Source organism: Conger conger, chromosome 2 (assembly GCF_963514075.1).
Source record: "Conger conger chromosome 2, fConCon1.1, whole genome shotgun sequence".
NCBI lineage: Eukaryota > Metazoa > Chordata > Actinopteri > Anguilliformes > Congridae > Conger > Conger conger.
This window is the reverse complement of record NC_083761.1, coordinates 12,661,620-12,683,018: the sequence shown is the minus strand read 5'-3', so window position 1 is coordinate 12,683,018 and position 21,399 is coordinate 12,661,620. Positions and strand designations below refer to the sequence as shown.

At 39.9% G+C, this 21,399-nt stretch overlaps 1 protein-coding gene across 1 annotated transcript in view; it reads left to right on the top strand.

Annotated features, from left to right (window-relative positions):
* The first annotated feature begins 238 nt into the window (after positions 1–238).
* pax2a (paired box 2a) overlaps positions 239–21,399 on the top strand; it is a 36,290-nt gene continuing 15,129 nt past the window's right edge. Inside the window, exons 1-8 of the mRNA XM_061229276.1 lie at positions 239–296; positions 1,334–1,336; positions 2,095–2,260; positions 3,262–3,459; positions 8,022–8,101; positions 8,627–8,746; positions 18,115–18,290; positions 20,668–20,782. Coding sequence (XP_061085260.1) covers positions 254–296; positions 1,334–1,336; positions 2,095–2,260; positions 3,262–3,459; positions 8,022–8,101; positions 8,627–8,746; positions 18,115–18,290; positions 20,668–20,782 — 901 coding nt within the window. The 5' untranslated portion in view covers positions 239–253. The remainder of the gene's footprint in view (positions 297–1,333; positions 1,337–2,094; positions 2,261–3,261; positions 3,460–8,021; positions 8,102–8,626; positions 8,747–18,114; positions 18,291–20,667; positions 20,783–21,399) is intronic.

Here is a 21,399-nt window from a genome sequence, read left to right as displayed (position 1 = left end):
GTTGTTAGATTTTTGAAACAAGTGTCGGTCATGTTCTTCACCTGACAACCCTGCCTTGTATTCTCCCTATACGGACTGATTGACGCAAAACAACTTTTTAAAAAGAAGTTATCCTCTTATCCGCTGGCTTCGGAAGCAAACGGCTGTTTTCTCTGTCCTTTTACAGAAATATTTCATTTCTTTGAATTTTAAGCTGCATTACCAAGGCGAAACGGCGGCTTCAGTTGATTATCTTTCTTTTCTCTGCTATCCAATGGATATTCACTGCAAAGCAGACCCGTTCTCAGCGATGCACCGTGAGTATAAAGGAGTTAATGTTTATAGTCGGTGTATACTTATGCATGTTCATTCTCTAACGATAACATTGCTGTTTGTGGGTAAAACATTTTATAGCGTTTGACCTAAAATAAACCATAGCTTATGACAATTCCGTTTCAAGATTTGCGGGATGAAGTGTATGCGCATATCGACTTTTTATATCCAATTCAGGACACAACAGGCGAAACAGTAAAACGACATAAACATCAGTATTCTAGGGCTATGTAAAATTAGGATTGGTATAAAATAATATTGTGTTAATACTTTTTACATTATACATTAATGATGCGCTGAGGCACTCACTAACGCGTAGATACAATTGCTGGCTTTCACAGTTTTACAGCGTGGCTGGTGTGTGTATGTGTGTGTGTATATATATATATATACATATATATACACGCACTATATATGTATATATGTATAGCCTATATATAGTGTGATGTACAGTTATTTAGTATGGGTTTTATTTAAGTAAAAAGGATAGGCTATATCGTGGTGGTATTTGAAAAACCAATCCATATATATTCGATGAGAGGTAATGTGCGCATTTCCATTGCGGAACAACCACTGGTACATTCAAACACTGTGAGAGCCCATACTCATAATTCGCATACACGTATATATTAAAAAGAAACTCAATCTATCGCTTAGCAATATCGAAATTGAGTTTAATCTTTTATCACCTGAAAGAATGCCGATAAAACAGAAGCCGAAAGACAATGTGCTATCTGACACAAAGTACAACGTGCGATCACAAACAAGCGTATGAATAAAGCAACAAAATTAATTATTGTATGATTATAATTATTAGTGTAATGACTGAAAATAGAATTACAATGCCTAAGTATCGTATTCAAGTTTATATTATTTTGTTATTAAAGAAGATACCCGCTTGCAGTGGCTGGCCTATTTCAATAATTAATTCCTAATCTTGCCTTTTCTAAATAATTTGTAATATGAGTAATCAAAGCTCTTTTTAATTATTTACAATAATTGTGTAAGGAAAATGAAACAGCTTGTAACTTAATAGCCTACCTGCGACATGTGCTAAGCTTGCATAGAGGAGTAGGAAAATGTAAGTCGTCCTTAGTCTTGTGATAGGCTACTAGAAAGCCGTAACATAGATTACCACACATTTTTAATATTGTGCCTCTATTATTTTCAAAAGGATATCCAGTAAGATTATTGATTTGACCAAAAATTATGTTAATAGAGATAGTTTACTATCATGAAGGGTTTGTCAATAAGGCCTTAATCATGTAACTGAGAGACATAACACATTATAATCGGTAGTGGATAAGTAGCGTCATGAGGGAAAATACAACTAAATACAAAATGTTTACTTGAGTACAGCAATTTGAGTATAGCAATTTACTGTAAATATCATATAAAAAGAATGGCCTTCGGTCTGAAGAATGAATTAGTGGAGCATAGTCGTTAAGATAGCTATAATTATATGGCAACTTCGATAATGGAAGCTATCACATAATTTTATATTAATTCAAATTCATGTGGATATTAATTCATTAGTTCATATATATTGTCCATACAGTAAACACGGACTAAAATATTGAACTGCGTTGGTAATAAGAATCCTTTGAGATTTGTGACCCCATGCTTAAATTGTAGGCTTCCGTGTTTTATTTTGAAGTGTGCCGATTGTGTTCCTGTTCGTAAAATTCTAACACATTTTTGCATGATCTGCAATGAGTGAAATTGTCTACACCATGTATGTAATGTTATGGTTTTCTGTACGCGTTGTTGTCTCCCATATAGGGCATGGGGGTGTAAACCAGCTAGGCGGGGTGTTCGTGAACGGAAGACCCCTACCTGACGTGGTGAGGCAAAGGATTGTAGAGCTAGCGCACCAGGGAGTGAGACCCTGTGACATCTCGAGACAACTAAGGGTCAGCCATGGCTGTGTCAGCAAAATTCTCGGCAGGTAAGAGAAAAAGTACATTGCCACATATTTCAGACATATTTTTTTCTGCGCACGAGTTCACAGAGTACACACTTACAGCAGGAACAAGATAACAGTATAGATTTCCGGGGGTGGGGTGGAAATAATTTAATGTCAATCCAGATTGTGTGGCATGAAGGTGTCAAACGCAAACGTATAATCGGAACACTTATAAAAGTTCACACTATGGAGCGGCAGGTAAGGCAACATTATGAGGGAGATACTCACATTATATACATAATCGGCCTACATATTTGGAAAAGGCAGAGCGCTTGGATTGGATAAACAGTAACCTTCTTTCAAATATCTCCAACCAAGCCGTGTTATTTAAGGAGGCTGCACAGCTTTTAAGTAGAAAAAAAAAATCAGAACTGTTTTGGGATCATGTCATACAAGGCATTTGAATGTTTGTGAAATATTTTTCAGCTATCAGAAGGATTTTAAAAGGTATTTTATTTTATGCACTTGGAATGTTTGTCACAAAACAATAAGAGTTTAATTTTGATAGCATGTCTATTGTAGTAATTGCATGTTTCTTTAGTATTTGATTGAGATAGGCCTTTTCATCATTCGATAATGTTCCTGATTTGGGTTGTATGTAATACAGTCCAATCATACTTGGGTGTTCAGCTCGAGGACTAGCTAGCAACTCATAGGATAAAATTATGTCGGTAGTAGGAGGATATGTACATAGAAATGGTATGGTATTGTTCGTGTTTTCGTAAAGATGTGTTGTTTCGACCAATTATACAAGTTTACTTAAAAAAATTACAACTTCTGAAAGCAATGAAACGCATAAGACTTAACATTTTTCAAATGAATTATCTGTTGTATCCACTGAAGGCACTTTCATATTTGCAATGAAGTACAGTATTGTAGCTCCTGTCTGTTCGCGAGATCGATTGTGTCCTAGAGTATCACATGATCATTAGTTAAGATGGCTGTGCATTTTCTGATGATCAAATTCAAATGTGTTGCTACAGATATTACGAGACGGGCAGTATTAAACCTGGAGTAATTGGTGGATCCAAACCCAAAGTGGCGACTCCAAAGGTTGTGGATAAAATCGCGGACTACAAGCGGCAGAATCCCACCATGTTCGCTTGGGAGATAAGAGACAGACTGTTGGCAGAAGGTATCTGCGACAACGACACTGTCCCAAGTGTGTCGTCCATCAACAGGTAAGAAACAGTTCTTTTAGTAGCCTATTTGCAAAAAAATAAAAAATAAATGTTACCGAAAAAGCGCAATTTTACATTAATATAGACCAAATTCGTATTTTCCCTCCGGAGCCTGAGATAACTGAAACTACTAACGTTACAAATATTAAATAGAAAGCAACTTCATCAATTTGTAAAAATGCATCATATCTGCACAAAAATATATAATTAAAAGATACACAATGAAAAAGTCCAACGTCACATTTTTACCAATTTAATGCACTGCAATAAACACACCTGACATTATTTTGATGACTGACCACGCTTCACATTTTTTTTTTTTTTTTTGTGGGCGGGGGCTGAGAAGATTTTAAATTCCGTACACATAGACCTTTTCAATTTAAGTATGAACATGCCTGCATTCGAGAGCCTTTCTGTGACATGTCAAGTGTGTTTTCACCATACGAAATCAATTCTCATTCAAAATGCTAAATTAATGAAGCAAAGGGGTTGAGTAAACCACCAATGATAATTAATATTCCTGATATAATTACAGTTTATGTATATCTTTACTCAATGTTCCGTAACACTGAATGCAAACCACCCATCAACACAACTGATATAATTATTAATATTATAATTTTGGCGTAGTCAAATTTTTTCTACAATATTGTGGCCCATAGTATATACAATTCACCTTTTCTGTTGAGGGTGGTCTCGGTGGTGCAATTCAATCCTTCAATTCGAAATCCTTCAACAATCAGCAGTAGATCTAAGGCGGTGAGCACCGAAATCACATCTGTCTGGGTGAAAACCGATCAATACTCTGTAACCAGATCCAGTGGCACTGGGAAATAGGCAGCAGCACAATGTTCAATATCGGGTCTACTGCGTTAGAGGGTCGCTTCTTTATTTTGAACCGGTTATATTGCAATAGCTTGCCTTTGTGTAAATACATCTAGAATAACAAACTGGAGACATTTAATGTGGAAGAGAGCTATGTGGATGGAAAATAACGTTGTTCAAAGTGTGTCGACTGTAATTACTGTACTGTACAACCTTTCGTATTTTCAACAGATTGATAGATTGCATGTAATCCGGAATTTAAGCAGCACATATAGGCTACGGAATTAGACATACACACATTAAAGTAAAACGTAAAAAACTACATTAAACAAACAAACAAACAAACACACACACACACACACACACACAAACACCTACTAATGTTAATCTTATAATTGTACATAAATATTTTATTTTTATGTCATTTAAGGTTCTACAAAGACGATGCTCAAACTTTACTGTACAGAAATTCCATTGAATACAATTAAAAACTTTGCGAAGTAGAACCGTAATATTCGAAAATATTCTCAAAACGTATATATAGGCTATGTATATATTACACACGACATCTCGCGAACTAGACAATACATGCACAGTCAGTTGTGGGGGAATTAATTAGGTTTTGAACTAAATCTGTATTAAAACCACGATGGAAGGTGAGGTGGACTAACAACAAGATAAATGCGCTCATGTACAAATTAATTCATCGATTCATCGATTACTAAATAAGTTATGTTTCCTAGTGCGCTGGCCTTACCGTGCGAAGGAAAGAATGCATGTTTTTAAAATGGTAATTCCTACTTAAACATTTAGCTCGTACCCGTGACTTCAAAAAAGGACCCAGATAAACAGAATAATAGAGGAAGAAGACAAATAAGGAAGAGAGGAACACGGAAGCGCGAAAACCCCCCTACCCGGGAGCACAAGTAATGATCTTTGGTTAGGGAGCACTGTTCCATACAGCCGGCATCAGCATTACATTTTAATGAGCTGATGGGAGAACACGGCCAGATTCACGCAAGCCATTTTTTTTAAAAGAAAGGAAGGTTGAAAAAATTCATTTCATGCACTGTGGTTACTTAAAAAAGGCCAATTTAAGCAGACTCGAACACATGTATGTGGTAATTTCTAAATGTGGATTAATAGCATTAAAAGCATTTATATAACTTTCCCATTTCTAATTAAATTTAAGCTAGCGTTTTAGAAATAGAACATTCTATGGGCCATTGTTCAAACTATAAATTAAAAAGCAAACACAAAGAGGTGTATTTCTATTGTTCGAAGAAGTTGAGGTATCTTTAACTTTACTCAATAAAAAAAAATGCTATGTCTGAATATTTCTCTTTATTTATTAATCTTGGATCTAATGCAATGTCTTGTTTTAATTATTATACTTTGAAATCCATCTCTGCTTGGGCATACACACATATGTACAGGCAGGAGCATAATGCAGGTGTTGAGATCATAATACGAATGATAATTGTGGTGTACACTAATGAGCAAAGATAATAACTGAACAATTAGGTAATACAATTTCTCAAAACCATAATGTGGTGTATTTTTTGTTATATGTAATAAAGCTGCTAATGAAGTGAGACTTTGCACAAAGTGCCTCACAGAGTTCACTGTCACAATGCACTAATATACGGCAAACTGCAAACTGAAGCCTGAGAAGACTGAAGAACACCATAGAGATTACACAGATATTACTGCAAGAACAGATATTCATCATGAGAAAATAACTTATCTTCTGGCGTACATGTGGTTTCGAATCAGAAACTGATCGTATGATTGATGACTGAATGGGATGTAAAATATGTGGAATCTTCTTTTATAATTCACTTTTAGCCTCCTTGAATGGAACAATAACATTTACTGTTGTAGAAAGTTTTTACCTTTAGAGTACAGAGCAAGTAACTCAAATCTATCTCCATGTGGTAGAAGAATAAATAAATGGTCATTATTGGAAGGTGGTTCTGTAATGACATTTTAGGACATGAGTTAGACGAAGTGTAGGAACAGGCCACCTTGCACTTTACATGGTGAGGAAGCCGACCTCATGTCTCTTCACAAAAGAGGATGTTCTAGGTTTAAACACTCTTTTCCCGCATGAATTATTAAAGATTACAAAGAGCTGGGGTTGTACGTTGTGTCTGAGCCTCTTGCAAAGGAAACACCAACAAATATCGTTGCCTACTTGTGGACATTTAAAAACCCAAGGTCCTCAATGGCTTTTCAATGATATTGATTCAAATGTGAAGCAATTTTAATATTTCTTCAGGGAATTTTCAGCAACAGCTGAAGTCATTAATTCACCCTCCCAAATTGCTTATTCAATATCGAGAACACGGATTCCAAATAAAGCCCCTGAATTTATGTTACCCCCACAAGTCAGGGGGTCAAATAATTGTTATGGAGAGTAGTTGAGAATCCAAATAAAATATTGATATGTGTGTTCCTGGAAAAGGCTTTTAGCTTTTGTCGCCTCACCCCAAGGACAGTGCAATCAGGGACACTGGGGGCTGTGCCAGTCCCTGAGATCAATGGAGGCTTGATGTTCCTAAGCTCCTTTCTGTGAAATTTCTCTTCAGTTCTTCATAATGACACGGGAATTCAGCGACCATATCAACATCACAGCCATTTTGAGGAACGCGTCCGTCATTCTCTTTGAGTCACTGGGTCACTGTGTGCAAATGACCATACAATAACAGTTATCTCACTTTAAAGTCTAGGTATAGCATTGAATTAAATAAGGCTTTACATATAAGTAATATCATTTCAAAATTAAGGTAGACGTAGAAATTTGATATTTTTTAAATTATTTTTTTCAAACAGAGCTTGTAGATCCCCACTGCAAGGTCCATGCAATCTTAAGGCACCTCTTACATTCCTTTTCAAACTAGATACTCTGTCATACGTGATAAATAGTTTTAAAGTTTACAAATTATTGTGACAGCTCCCTTTTTCCCCAAGTGCCAATCAGATTAAAGGAATCTAATGCTGGCGTAAGCTTGTGCAAGGCAATAAGGCACTATTGCTTTCCTGTCACATATAATTTATAGCTTTCTATTTGCATCTGTTTGCCCGTGTGACTAATCCCCAACTTTTTATCCCCAAGCCCCGATCAATAGAACCTCATCCGCAATGGCACTTGGGGCAGAGGGGTTCTACAGAGATGTCTGATCTGGGAAGTGAGGAGCCAGGAGTCTTGGGTACCCCTGTAAACCTCCCCGAAAGAGAGGGGGAAAGCCAGAGAGGGAGAGGGTGATGGAGAGAGAGAGGGAGAGGAGAGAGAGCTGATTAGTGTGGGCCAGGTAGAGTCAGTGAAGCCGATCATTGAGGTGAATTGATGTGATTTCATGCTTTGTTTGCAAGATCATTCAGACCAAAGTGCAATGAAGACTTTTTCCCATATCTCACCTTAAAGGTACAGTGACTTTATTATTTTTCGATACCTGGGACCCTGTACGATTGGATCCACTCTCTCGCGTTTCTTTAAAATGTATTTTCTTTTTTTGCTCACATGTCCACTCCGGGATTACACAACATGCCAAAAGGCCTATTCGAAACAATATCTGGATGCTTTACTGTTCTTGGTCTGGAAACAAAAATCTAAAAGATCTTTGCACAAATATCGCCATGCAAGTTGCAGTACATGCTCACTTTGAGTAGCATCTAGAAAAGAAATATCTGTGGTCCTTTCCAGACTGTTGATCCAGATTTGTATTTATGTGCAGGATTATCCGGACCAAAGTTCAGCAGCCTTTCCATCCATCCCCTGATGGAACCCCCCTCTCCACACCCGGACACACTATAGGTAAGCACAGCTCCCTATCCGTGTCATCCTTGCGGAATTTGTATGATTCCAGGTCCTTAGAATCAGGCCTTTTCCCATTGCTACCACGCGGCACACAAACAAGCGTCTATTCAGAACTGGTGTACGAAATGCTTCATCCGGACTGGCAGCTTTCAGGAGTCGTTGTTAAATGCGTTTTATGTGATGAGTTAGCTTGAACTGCATTGTGACTCATTAGATATAAGAGCAGTGCAATGAGGCACCAAATATGAGACAGCTGGCTGCTTTTTTGCAATCATTTTTCATCTTTAAAATAAATATTATTAAATAGGATGTACTGCTATATCTGTTTCTCCATTTGTGCTACGTATACCTCAAGCAAAAAAAAAAAAAAGTTATTTGGTCAGGTGTATTGTATATAGTGTCATAGGTGATCCCTCAGTGCAAGCGTTCTCATCCTTAGAAGATGCCCATTATCTGAGTGTTCTCTTTGAAGCAAAGCACACGTTTTGGATAACTCCACCACAATCTTTCCCCCTCCCTCAGTGCCGAGCACAGCTTCCCCGCCTGTATCCAGCGCTTCCAACGATCCCGTGGGGTCCTACTCCATCAACGGCATTCTGGGTATTCCCCGGTCGAACGGCGAAAAGAGGAAACGAGATGATGGTAAGGGAAGGGATACCAAAATTTTGATTTTGATGTTTTGTCATAAGTAGAATATGAGAGGAGGAGTACACACCGGACCATGGGTCCCCTGTCTCCTTTTGAAAATGGCTGGAGTTCACCGGCATCACAGAAATAAGCATTTCATTCAGCATGTAGAACAAGTATAGCCTTTCACCTCAATTTATACATCACAGCCTTGGATGTACACTTAATATAGCGTTATGCACCACAAAGTGGAGATTATTGGACAGCACAAACCTGGCTTACTCTCATACTGGTACAAGCTTAACGGGTGTCAACCATTGCTAAAGCAGTTTCATACTTTCAAATTGTTTAAAAGATGGAGCGAGGAACACAAATCTTTAAATCTTGGCAGGATTGCAGATTTACAGAATTCTTTTATTCAGCAAAGGCAGACTCAAGTCAAAGATGTTCTTCAATGTTTCTCCATACTCTGGCCAAATTTACCAGTTTGAACAGGTATAGTCATTTGGATGGCTGTTATGACTGCAATTTTGTTGTACAATCAAACTTAGCCAAACTGAAGAAAATAAAGTCTTTGTCTGCTGCGATTTTATTTTCCAGAAATTCAAAAACTGTGAAAATATTAAGCATTTGTTTTAATGTATGATATTCATGAAAATTATTCTTAATGTCAGAAGCTGACCTCCACTGTTGCCATCAGCAATTAATCTTATCTGAACTGATTAAGAAGAGTGAGGTAATTACTTGTCAAGATGATGTAGTCAACCACCCAGAAATCACTGCTTCACAGAATGTATTTGTGAAACTCATAGTCATAGAGCGGTTTCCCTTTTGAATGGTTAGTGGCTATATGCAACGGGCCAAAGCCATGGTAGATGATTGGATCTGTGAGCAAGCACGGATTTTAACGCCACTTAACAGCACAGTGGTGCAAATTCTGGTTGGAAATGATATGACATATTTCATTTTGTATATTATTCTTTAACTGTGAGAATGTACTTTCACCTGTAGAGCAAGATACGCAATGCTTATTCTTTTCAGTTCAGAGCCAAACTCTTGATGGGGAGGAAATTGTACAATAGGTTTGGAATCATTTGATTTGCTTGGCTAATCGTGGCCTAATATATTTTGAACAGTGTTTGCAGTATGTTGTGTGGGAAAATCCATGGGGAGATTGGGAGATAGCTACATTCCTAACTTTATGGAAAATAACCAGTTATAAAATGGAGAGGTTCCAACAGTAATTGCCATATGCATTTCTCTTCCATTAAATAATTTTTAAAGATAAATATGTCCCAATTGTCATAAGGGATGAGAGTTTCTCAGTAGCCAGTACGGGAGTACAGTGGTCAGGCCGTGAATGGCAGGGATTAGTGCTTACCTGGTGAAATGTCAGTCAGGGAGCGAAGAGGAAGCCTGTGTTTTTATTGAGATTGACACAGCTCGAGCACACAGGCATTAGCAGAGGTGTAACTTTATTTCAGGTTTGGATTCCTTCAGGTTTGGATTTGCTTTGTAATTTTTTTAAACAGAATACCTTATTTCCCACGCATCACAGATCACTGTTTAAAAGTGCACATCTTGTGTGATTTTTCCCTTCATTTTGTTGTCCAACTAGCTTTGGAGTAAAAGTGCAGAGTAACAGGGGTGATTTTAGACACAGTGCTGAGACAGAACACACCTGCAGCCACAGTCCTGGGATATTTAATCTTCCCATAAGATAAGCCCCAGGCCTAGTCCAAAGACGCCTCATCTAAAAGTGCTTGTAAAACAATGTATTGCTTCAAGCTACAGTTTGTCAAGTAATATATTATATCTCATATTCGTTTTAGTGGACAGATTTTCAAGATTAATATTTTATTATATAGAGTACATAATAATAAACATCATATCAAACATTTGAAAATAGAATAAATTTGTACTCATTATTCATCATATTTGACAATTTAACTTAAAACAAGAACATATGTGTATAATATATTGCATGTTCAAATACAGTATTTCGTTTTTTGTGCTATTTCTATTCAAAGCATATGCTACACAACTATAATTTTAGACATGTCATCGATGTGAGTAGATATGTCTATGTATTCTTTTTGTGGTTGTTGTCGCTATTGACATCATCATTGCAACTGCTGGTGTTTTTGATAGCAATGATTAATTATCTTTCAATGTGTACATACCTTTCTTCAAAAAATATTTTTTACACTCAGCATATAAATTCCTGACCTTTAAGTGGAAATGTTTCATGTGCTGCTTTGTTAGTGCGTGTTTCATGTACACATAACTGTGGGGCACTGTCTGCCCTTCCCGTGCTTACAGTTTTCATAATCAGACCATAATGAAGACTTTGTGACTGGTTATTTGAGCCCGTGCCAATTATTTAAAAAGCTATGTGTTATTTAAACTTAATCCTTAATTCACACAGAGACATCAGGGAGTCTATGCAACGTTTTAATACACGCTTTCAATTTAATCGCAGTGCAGAAGCCTTTGGGCTACCTGAGCCTTTTCTGGCTTTGCGAGACTCCAATTCATTAGATAATGACTTAAAAATGCAAAGGCACTTTAGGTAGGACAACACACACACACACTCACCAACACTAACAGCACAGAAAGGTTTAATTTAACCATGTACAGTAGAGTTTGAGCCTGACATATAGGCTGAGCGGCCCCAAGTATTTGTTTTAAATCTGCTATGGCAGCTTGCCAAAGCGGCAGGCTGGGTTTCTGTAGCTACTAACTTCCAAGTCAGCAGTGCCCTTAAAAAAAGTCCCCATTACAAGAGGGATGTTGAGATAATGTAGTGTGACACGCGTTATGTACACCAGGTCTGGGGAAGAAGAGCTTCAGGGACACAGGTGTCATAAGAGCCATTAATCTGCCATTGTCATGTGTTATTGCAAATTAAAAGTAGCATGTTACACTTGCTGGCTATTGGTGGCATTGGTAGCGGGAGGTGGGGGGAGGGGGGGGCTCTAGATTGTGTCTTTGGTGGCCATAGCTCTCTGTGTTGAACAAAGTGACATTTAAAGAGAATTTGCAATTCCGCAGAGAAAAGCTATTAATTCGCAAATTAACATCCCACCTCCCCTCGGATGGGCAAGCTATTGAAAAGACAAAAGAAATAGCCTAAAGGAGAAACGCGAGATTCCGTTTCTATCTGTGTAAAGATTGGTACCACTGCTTGCAGATACATAAACCAATTACTTCAGCAAACGAGCATGTGCCTCAACTTATTCTAGGCCCCGAATCCATACCCAGATTTATTTGTTTGTCTCATTATGTAAAACAGAATGCTATTCCCTGCCGGATGCATTAATAGCCAAGGAAAATTACGCTTGGGTGAGACATTTTCTCCGCTTGTCCACTAATTTACGGAATTACAGCCAAATGAGAGCGGGGAGTAATTACTAGGATGTTGACTTTGTTTGTGTTGAATTTGGGGTACCGGTCTGAGGTGAAAGTGGTTACCCCTGTCCTGTAGAGTTCAGTGGTACAGATCAGACAGACTCCTGCAACAGGAACAGTTCAGCCCAAAGGTCATTCAAGGACATATCTTAGACAGTGCAGAAAATGTTTTTGGCCAAATCATCCTGTACTAAAAAAAAAAAAAAAGAGATCACAGCTTTCATAGCTTTAGCTCTCAAATAATGGTTTCATTAGCTAGTGACTTGTAATTTTGATCTTAAATAACCTCAGTTGTGCAAAGCCATTTTCTGATGCTTGGAATTATTCCGGCATGTAGTTTAGTCAAAATTGGGTATGTATTCTAATGGCTTCTGAAAAGAATGGAAGTGTCAGTCTTATAATATTGTGTTATTTCCACAACAAATCAGATTTCCCTCCCAGATTGCTTCATATCCTTTGAGATCCTTCTCCCCATTTTATTGTTTAGTATGGGAAACAAACATATGCCTTCACAAATGTATTGCTTTCTCATTCATTACAAGTCCGTTGATGTATGTGTGGGTACAGTACATGGGGGAGTGCTTTGGGTTTTGGCTGCCACATCCCGAGTAGCACAAACTTGCTGTCGAGTCGACATAAATATTCTTCCTTAGACGGTGATTGGCTGATTATGGCCTGCTTGCCCCTGGAATGTGTTGTAGGCTAACGTGACCTTGGCTTTCCGTTCATTCACTTGGAAGTCCCCTGAAGTTGCCTGTGTATTTTTAGAGCGGAGGTGATGAAGGCTGATGGTAATGAATAGCACGCAATATTGAAAGGTCGTGACCCCCGGAGCTGGCCTGAGCTTGTGTACGTGGGAGAGGAGGGAGAGGGGGCAGACAAATTGCAAAAGAGGGGGAATATAAAATGCAGAGTACCTTCAGCGCAGACAGAAAACATCAGTGGAGATATCTGACGCATTACGCTGCAGGTGTCCATAACTGATGTGCTGGGACTGGATCCAAAGTTTCACTGCCGTTGCGATTGATGGCAGCCCCTGTCTTACTCGGTGGTATTCCGAGCCAAAGAAAAGCCACAGAGAAAACCTCCCCTCTCAGAAGTAAAGCTGGATGCAGTAAACGAGTCACATGTCTGTCTGGTTTCAGTGTTTTTTAATTGAAATTTTCTTTCATGATGCCCTGTTCTTAGAATTCTATATTTCATCTTGAATGTCAACCATGACAGAACTCACTTTGAAATGAGGTCAGCAAAGAAAATATGGCAGCAGTACTTAAAACTGGTACAAGTGGGATGTGGACCGTGAATCGTTGCATTAACCTCATCTCAGCGAGACCGGTTCTCCGTGAAAAGGAGGGCTAGAAACGTAGGAGTGAAAGCACAGATGTAGCGCAAGAGCAGGAGAACATAATTTTGCATGAAAAGATGCTCAAGTTTCTTTGACCGTTTTTTCCTGTCACAGCCCAAGCTGCTTCTGCACTCCAGACATTTGTTCAAGTGATCCGATTGGCTCCTGGCGCTATCACATAATCCGCTGAATATCAGAAAGTAAATGGAAGGTAGCGTGTTAAGTGAACACTGTGGAGGTGTGAAATTAAAAAATAAACACAGACGATCACATGCAGTATACTGTAGGCAGGAGTGCTAAACAGAGGGGTGGTTCAGTACCACGTGTGTATGTAGCGGGGAGAAGGAACCGAACAACAAAGAGCACAGCCCAGGAGCACTGCTCACCAGCCTGCTCTCCACTGTCAGCTAGCGCGCCGCGCGGAGGTGCTAAATTAAATTAATAAAGCCCTTAAACACGCAGGAACATAACAGGAAATTAATAGCCTTGGTTGTGCCGCCACCTCTTTCCATGCACTTATTTGCTGTACAGTCTTTCCGCATCACAGATTTCATAATACAGGGTTTTTCAAAGCAAGCATAGTTAGCAGACTGGAGGTCTTCGCTCTCTGTAAGTGTGTGTGTGTGTGTGTGCGTGTGTGTGAGTGTGTGTGTGTGGCATATTTTCAAGCAACAGATATGGCTCCCATCATGTTTGCTTTCAATTCACTCTGTTTTCAAGTCACTATCATGTAAGGAGTAGACAAAATAGAACAAATGAACTGATTTAATTGAAACGCGGACTAAACAGTGTATTCACAATAAAATAAATGCGTTCCCTGCATTTTATTAAACTCAAGCATTACTAGAGCCATAATTAAAGGAATCTTGTTTTGAATACATTTCCTAACAGCTGAATAAAATAAAAACAGAATCAAATGAGGATTCATACTCTGGATTGAGGTCTGTTGATAAGTACAACACTCACTCCAGTGGTTCTGTGGAAAACGTTTTGGGTGACCCTGGACTTATAAGTGTAACCCCCCCCCTCGAAAGCACCCCCGCGTGCCGTGAAAATGAAAAATCCCACAGTGAAAAGATTTCACACCCAACTTGGGAATTTTCGACATCGCATCATTAAACAAACAACATGGAATAAATAGCACGTAATTACATTTGGAAAAAGCACATCACTTTCTGAGATGCCATCTCATCGAGTATGAAGAGGAGACAGAACGCCAGAGAAGTCCTTTCCCCTTTATCGATAGACAAGTGTGCCTGTCCCGGCCACATAAATCACAGAAGCTTCCGGATGCAGCAGTGCATTCTGTCACCATTACCTACTCACTCCGCTTGCGTTTATGAATTGTACGCCAAGATAAGAAAACGACAAGGAAGCCACTTCCTGTGTCTTTGCGTTTGTGTGAAGGGATAGGGAAACTGCAGTCTGATATTAGGTCTTGCAGGTACACCGGCAGACTCTCTCCCAGTGTAAAATTGCATCGGCCCACCTCCTGCTAGGGGTCGCGACCTCTGGGTGACAAACCCACAGAGAGGAGCCTGTTTTATAGAGCTGGTTATCTGATCTGATAGAGCCTGGTCCCTCGTTACCGGGGTGTTAATATGGAGAGATGTCAAAATGAATACACTCAAGTGTGACAGTGATCAATAAAATACCTACAGAACCACGCAGAGGGAGGTTCTCTCACATACCAGCCCAGAGGTGCCCTGATTAGTGTTCATTAATATTACATCACGGCTAATCAGGGGAGAGTCCCAGAAACTTCACATCTAAAGAGTACAGAGATAGCACATTCTTTTTTCTCATGATATAAATCTCTTTGTTTTCATGTTGATTCCCTGCCCTAGATGGCTATCTTAATCATTTTTAATCATATATTTAGTTAAAAAAGTAATTTTACACTTTGAAATATGTATTTAGAAATCTCGGTGGCTCAAATGCTGCATGATAATAGTAGAAATATGGAAATCGATATGTATTAAATTAAAGGTAAGGTCTATTTATCTTTACTATAGCCAAGCCGCAAGTTAAAATGAGACTCGAAAATGCAATATGGGAGGTGATAAAAGACAGACCACCCACCCACTACCTCCACCACACACAGGCACACACAAGATATAGGCATGCACACATACCTGCATGCACACACACACACACACACACACACACACACAAACACACCCACACACACACACACACAAACACACACAAACACACACACACACACACACACACACAAACACACACAAATACACACACACACACACAGACACACACGCACGCACGCACGCACGCACGCACGCACACGCGCATACGAAGAATAAAACTTTAAAGTAAAACTTCAATGTCCCTGTCGAATACAACCAGCCCTGTGTAGGTTGACCGTGTATGGTTTATATTGCGTGTGGGAAGCATGCTATGTTATAGTGAATGACAAATGCTGGCTTATTGATCGCGTTTTGTACTCTGGCCAGCTGATAGAAAGTAATTAATGACTCTATTTGCTTCAGTCCCAAAGAGAACAATTGAGTTTGATACAGCAACAACCGGCACTGGTATGAAAGGCCCCCGAGGGAGCTGTCCAGAAGAGATGCCTGCTCAAAGATATGCAGTCAGACTCACAGGATGCGAAAAACAGACAGTACGATCCGAGAGAAATTAAAGGGGTAGAGAGAATGAAAAAAAATAGTAGCCCCCTGTGAATGAATGTATCCATATATCATAAAAATACATAGATATAGATATTCGCTGACATTTCATTCTTTATTGTAAAATGGTTCCTTAGCCGTAATTAATACACAAATTAATGACCAGTTATCGATACCTCTACTTGCATATTATATAATTATGTACTGGGAAAATACTGGGAAAATTTAAATAGCTCCCACTGTTGTTTAAGCTTAATGCAATGGCTTCCCATTCTATTCTACAGTGCTCAATTATATTTTATTCTATTACATTCTATTATAGTCAAAGCATAGATGAGAATCCAAGGAAATACAATCTATATTTAAATAACATGCCAAAATCCCAGCCAGCAGTTGATAATGCTGAGAAAAAAAATCAATTAATGTGTTGACAGTATTTGACTAAGAAATGTTAATATCCAAAAGGGTCATTTTTCTATTGCCCTCACACAAAAGGCATGCCTACAGTATGTGTGGCACACGCACACACACACACGCACACATGCACGCACGCACACACGCACGCACACACACACACACACACACACACACACACACGCACACACACACACACACACACAAAGCCAATCTTCCTATACAGTTCTCCATACATTTTGTTCATCATGGGAGTCAGGTTCATCCTCTGGCCCCAGCCATTGAAAAAAGGTCAAACTGCAGAATGGAGTGGCAATAACGCCCTGAAATGGTACTATCAGTGAAACATGATTGATCAATTGAATTCCATGGCAGAGAAAAATGTGGGATTAAGTAGAGTATTATACGCACAATGAGTTGAGGCATGATGTTCATTTCAAGTTCATTTCGGCTCCCTCCTGCCACCAGATCAGGCAATCAATAGGGGCCTTGCATATCATATATCACCGCTCTCTCGCTGAGCAGAGAACATAATCTGCTGCAAATTTAGAATGACAGATTTGTAAGGGAGCCCAAGCGCTCCAGAATACACGGAGGAGGCGGCGGGCTAGCGGACTCTGCCACTGCTGCCTTCTCCTGGGGGGGAGGGCCGGGGGCCGGGGGCTGGGGGCGGGGGCGGGGGGCTGGGAGGGGGTTTTAAAAACGTCTTACGCCGACTGACAAAGGAAACGAAAAAGGCATCCTCCGAAACGGCAGGGTAATCGGGTCAAAAGCCAGGAGGTAAAAAAAAAAGAAAAAAAAAAGCCAAACGCTCATATTTGGAGAAGGAACGCACCTCGGGGAAAGATGATTGAACTGGGGCCGTAACGCTTTTATTCGGCTAATGTCAGCTCGTCTTTCCCAAATGAAAGGCAATCTGAAAATGAAAGCAATATTAGATTTTATAAAAAGAGATTGTGTCTTTAAATTACAGCTCTTGATTTCCAGACAGGCGCAAAAAAGATCCCCCGGCCAGAAATGGAAAAGGCGCTGTAATCTCTGGCTGCTTTCATACGAATACGCCGGTCCCTCCAACAAGTATATATTTACTGATGGTAATCCATCAATTACCACAGGCCTATCACATCATGACAGTGCTAATACTGTAATACTGTGGGGGGTTGGACTTCCACTGCTCCACTGCAGTGTCTGTGGCAGTCACACGGCACTCACTGGCTCACCGCAGCCATTAGGATGTGTTTAAAAACATGCCCTGGCAGAATTTGCTCTGCATTTCAATTTCTCAGTCCACCCCCCACCACAGCACCCACACAATGATGGAGAAAGCCCTGCAGTAAAAAGTGAAGTGAACTTAACCCTTTAAGGTGTGACATCACAAACATGTGATTAGAACGTTCTTAACTGAACATTCTAATGCTGATGTAACATTCTAAAGCAATTCTAGAACACTGACTTGGAATTTTGAAAAAGAGAACATTCCAAAAAAAACCTACTCTTCAAAGGGTTAAGTGAAAAAGCACAGCTTCCAGGTCAGAGACTCGAAATGTCGCTCTTTCTCCTTGTAGATGGTTCAGATGGTTCTGGCCCAAACAGTGATTCTCAGGGTAGTGTGGACAGTTTACGGAAGCACCTGCGCGCCGACGCGTTCACGCAGCAACAGCTGGAAGCTCTGGACCGGGTCTTTGAGCGGCCGTCCTACCCAGACGTCTTCCCCACTGCAGAGCACATCAAACCCGAGCAGGTTAGTAACGTGGCGGCCCGGGCCCTCTCCCTGGCTCCTCCGCCGATTTCTCCTCGCGAACGCGCGCACACGCCCCACGTAAAACACGAAACTCGCTTTTCCACACTCTCTACACCAGTGGTCCCCAAAGTTTAACTATTTTTGTGTTTGTTTCTGTTATTGCACACAGGCCCCCCTATTGTTCAAGTGCCCCACCGCAATCCAATTTATCAGCTTCAGCTATAAAGAAATTCTTTGCGGAATGTGGAGAAAGCGCTAGCGCTTAAACGAGAAACTCACAGCATCACACAACCGCTTGGACAGAGCTGTGATGGTCCCTAGAAAACCTCCCACACATTATTGATTTTTCTAATGACAAAAATGAGTATTTTTCACACTGCTGTAATTTAGAATAACAAAAACAACATATGCAATCAATCATTATCTTCCCTTTTCCTCGGCTCGTATTGTGTTATCCGATGTAATGCTTGCTTTGTGGTCGGTGTTTCTAAACAGCAATTCCATCGCTTCCATATAAATTAAGCGTTTAATGTTTGGCGGATTTATAATTCCGGTGATATTATCTAAATTGTAAGTACGACACAGAGCAGTGCTTGGGATTTTCTATCAGTTAGCTGCTTGTTCCTTTTGATGTTAACAGAGCAAGCCTCACCACCTATCCATCATAATGGACAAAATTAAGAGCCCCTCTCAAACCGACATCAACCACAAGCAACAAAAAGAAAACCCTATATGTACAACTTCTTATTAAAAGCCCTGGGCTTATTACAATGGATAACCTTTATTTACTTTCATTAGACTATTAAACAACAAGAGACTATTAATTTTTCCCTTGAAACTCCAAGTCGGACCTATAAAGCAAAAGCGGTTGCCTAATTGAGTTCATTTTAATTTCTCTCCAATCGCGGCGAATTACGCCAGTGATAAATCAGCAGGACAGCCCTCACCTCTAGAAGAAGGCCTAATTTGCAGCTAATTACAAAACTGATTTCTACTGGAAGATCAATACCAAAACGAATTGGAAATGACTTGCAATCACAAGGAGCGGGAGAGAGGGTATTAAAAAAAGAAGAGGGAAAAAGGGTAGGCGTGCAGAAAAAAGGCCTGGAACGGTCCAGAAAAATCAGTTTTAATTTAATGCAATATTAATCAGAGCACTTTCCCTTTTATGGATTCTTTTCTCTTCCCCCTTTTTTTAACTCTTGAAAAGGTGGGCCTATTAGCCGCTGTCTGTGCCCGGGCGAAGGGCATTAAAAAGCCATTCTGGAGATGCAGAACACAATACACGCACCCCTCCCACACTTCTGCTGACCATTTGGTCTTCCTTTTCAAATCTCTTTTCACACCCCCCCCCCTCCCTTTATCTGCATTATAAAACGGCTGCTCTGCATCTGAGGTCTCCAAGAATAGCGGAAAACATCCGCGATTGTGCCAGCGAACAGTTGTAGCAGACAATTAGAGTTTATCTGTGATAGAGGCAGACAAGGCTGGGGTCAGGGGCTTCCCCACTGGGACCGCGGCCCACTCAGACGTTGAGAGAGACAAACAGGGCCCAGGACTGACGGAGTCCGAGCCCCGGCTCTCAAAGTCACATCTCATTACCGCAACGGCTGCCATTAGGCAGGGGGGAAAAAGCCTTCGTAAAACTTTCTCAAACAACATGTGCTCATTTTAAAAGTGAAAAATACACAGGCATATCTATGGGCTACTATATGAAAATTCTTGAACAGGTTTTTATTTTTTTATTTTTTTACGGAAAGTAATCCAACTGAACGCTGTTAGATGAATATGTTCATAGCTATTTAATCCATTTCACTGAAGCAGCTTTTGTTTCTTCCAAACATATTGTTTTAATTTTGTGGAATGGTAGAAAGTGCAGGTGAATTATGCCCTACAAACAAGGCCACATGGTGCGTCTGTAACAAAGCAGCGATGTTTCCTCACTTGGCTGGTCAGGAGGAGGACTGCTGTCAAACACAAAGGACCAGCTGACGCCTCGTCTTTTCACTCCAATCAAATCCCACTCTGTGCACTGGGTCTTTCCACTCAAACGGAGCTAAAACACATTCATGATATGCATCCCTACAGCTTGAAATACATAACACATTATGGAATATATATTATTCGGCCGTTGGGGCGCATATCATGAATCTGTTTTGGTTTTGCAGGAGAAAAAGAATCAAGCAAGCTTGCTTAGAGGTTCCTTGCTTCTTTTTCTTCAGCAAAAAAATATAATAAATAAATACTTGCAAGCGTACAGAACTTTGTACGGACAAAAATAAAAGACTAAAGAAATGCAAATCTCTCATGCTGGAAAAATTCTTAGAATGTCTTTCCAGGTTTTTAATTTGTGTTAATGGTTCAACCTTGTTCACAGGCCAGCGAATACTCACTACCAGCTCTCAACCCTGGACTGGACGAAGTGAAACCAAGTTTGTCATCCAGCGCCAACCCTGACCTGGGCCCCAACGTGTCTCAAAGCTACCCTGTAGGTAAGATCATGTGACGTATATGATCAGTTGCCAGGCTGCAGGTTAATCTTGGGGGTGGGGATACTCTTTTACACTGATGTAAAAAAAAAACAGTTGCAGATGAACTACGTGCCATTTCCTAATAACGCTTTTAAAAAATAATAAAAAAAACTTGTGAACAAAATTGTGAATATTTATTCAGGGTCTTGCTTTTCTAAGCTGAAAGGGTGGTAAAAATCTAATCAAAACGGTAATAACCTTCAGGTATCCTACTAAACCCTGTTTTGTTTAGCAAGGAGAACTGACGAGAGAGAGCTGTTTCTCACTGCGTGACAGGATTTTTGATGACAGGACATCAAAACTATGATAGAGAATTGACTGGCAGGGTCTTAGAAGTCATCCAGATTGACTGATTGATTCCTGACGTGGCTCTGTCCTTCAATCCGGCAGCAGAAGGATACAGTGCGGCAGGTTTCCGTGTAGGCATGTGTAAACAGTACGTTATTTGTTTAAAACAGACACGACGTATGCTAGAGATATCCTTTGTTAAATATCCAATAGCATTTCTGCCTGTCTGCGCGCTAAGCTAATTTTTTTTCTTCTTCTTTCTTTGGGTCTGTCATGGTTAATGACTGCCT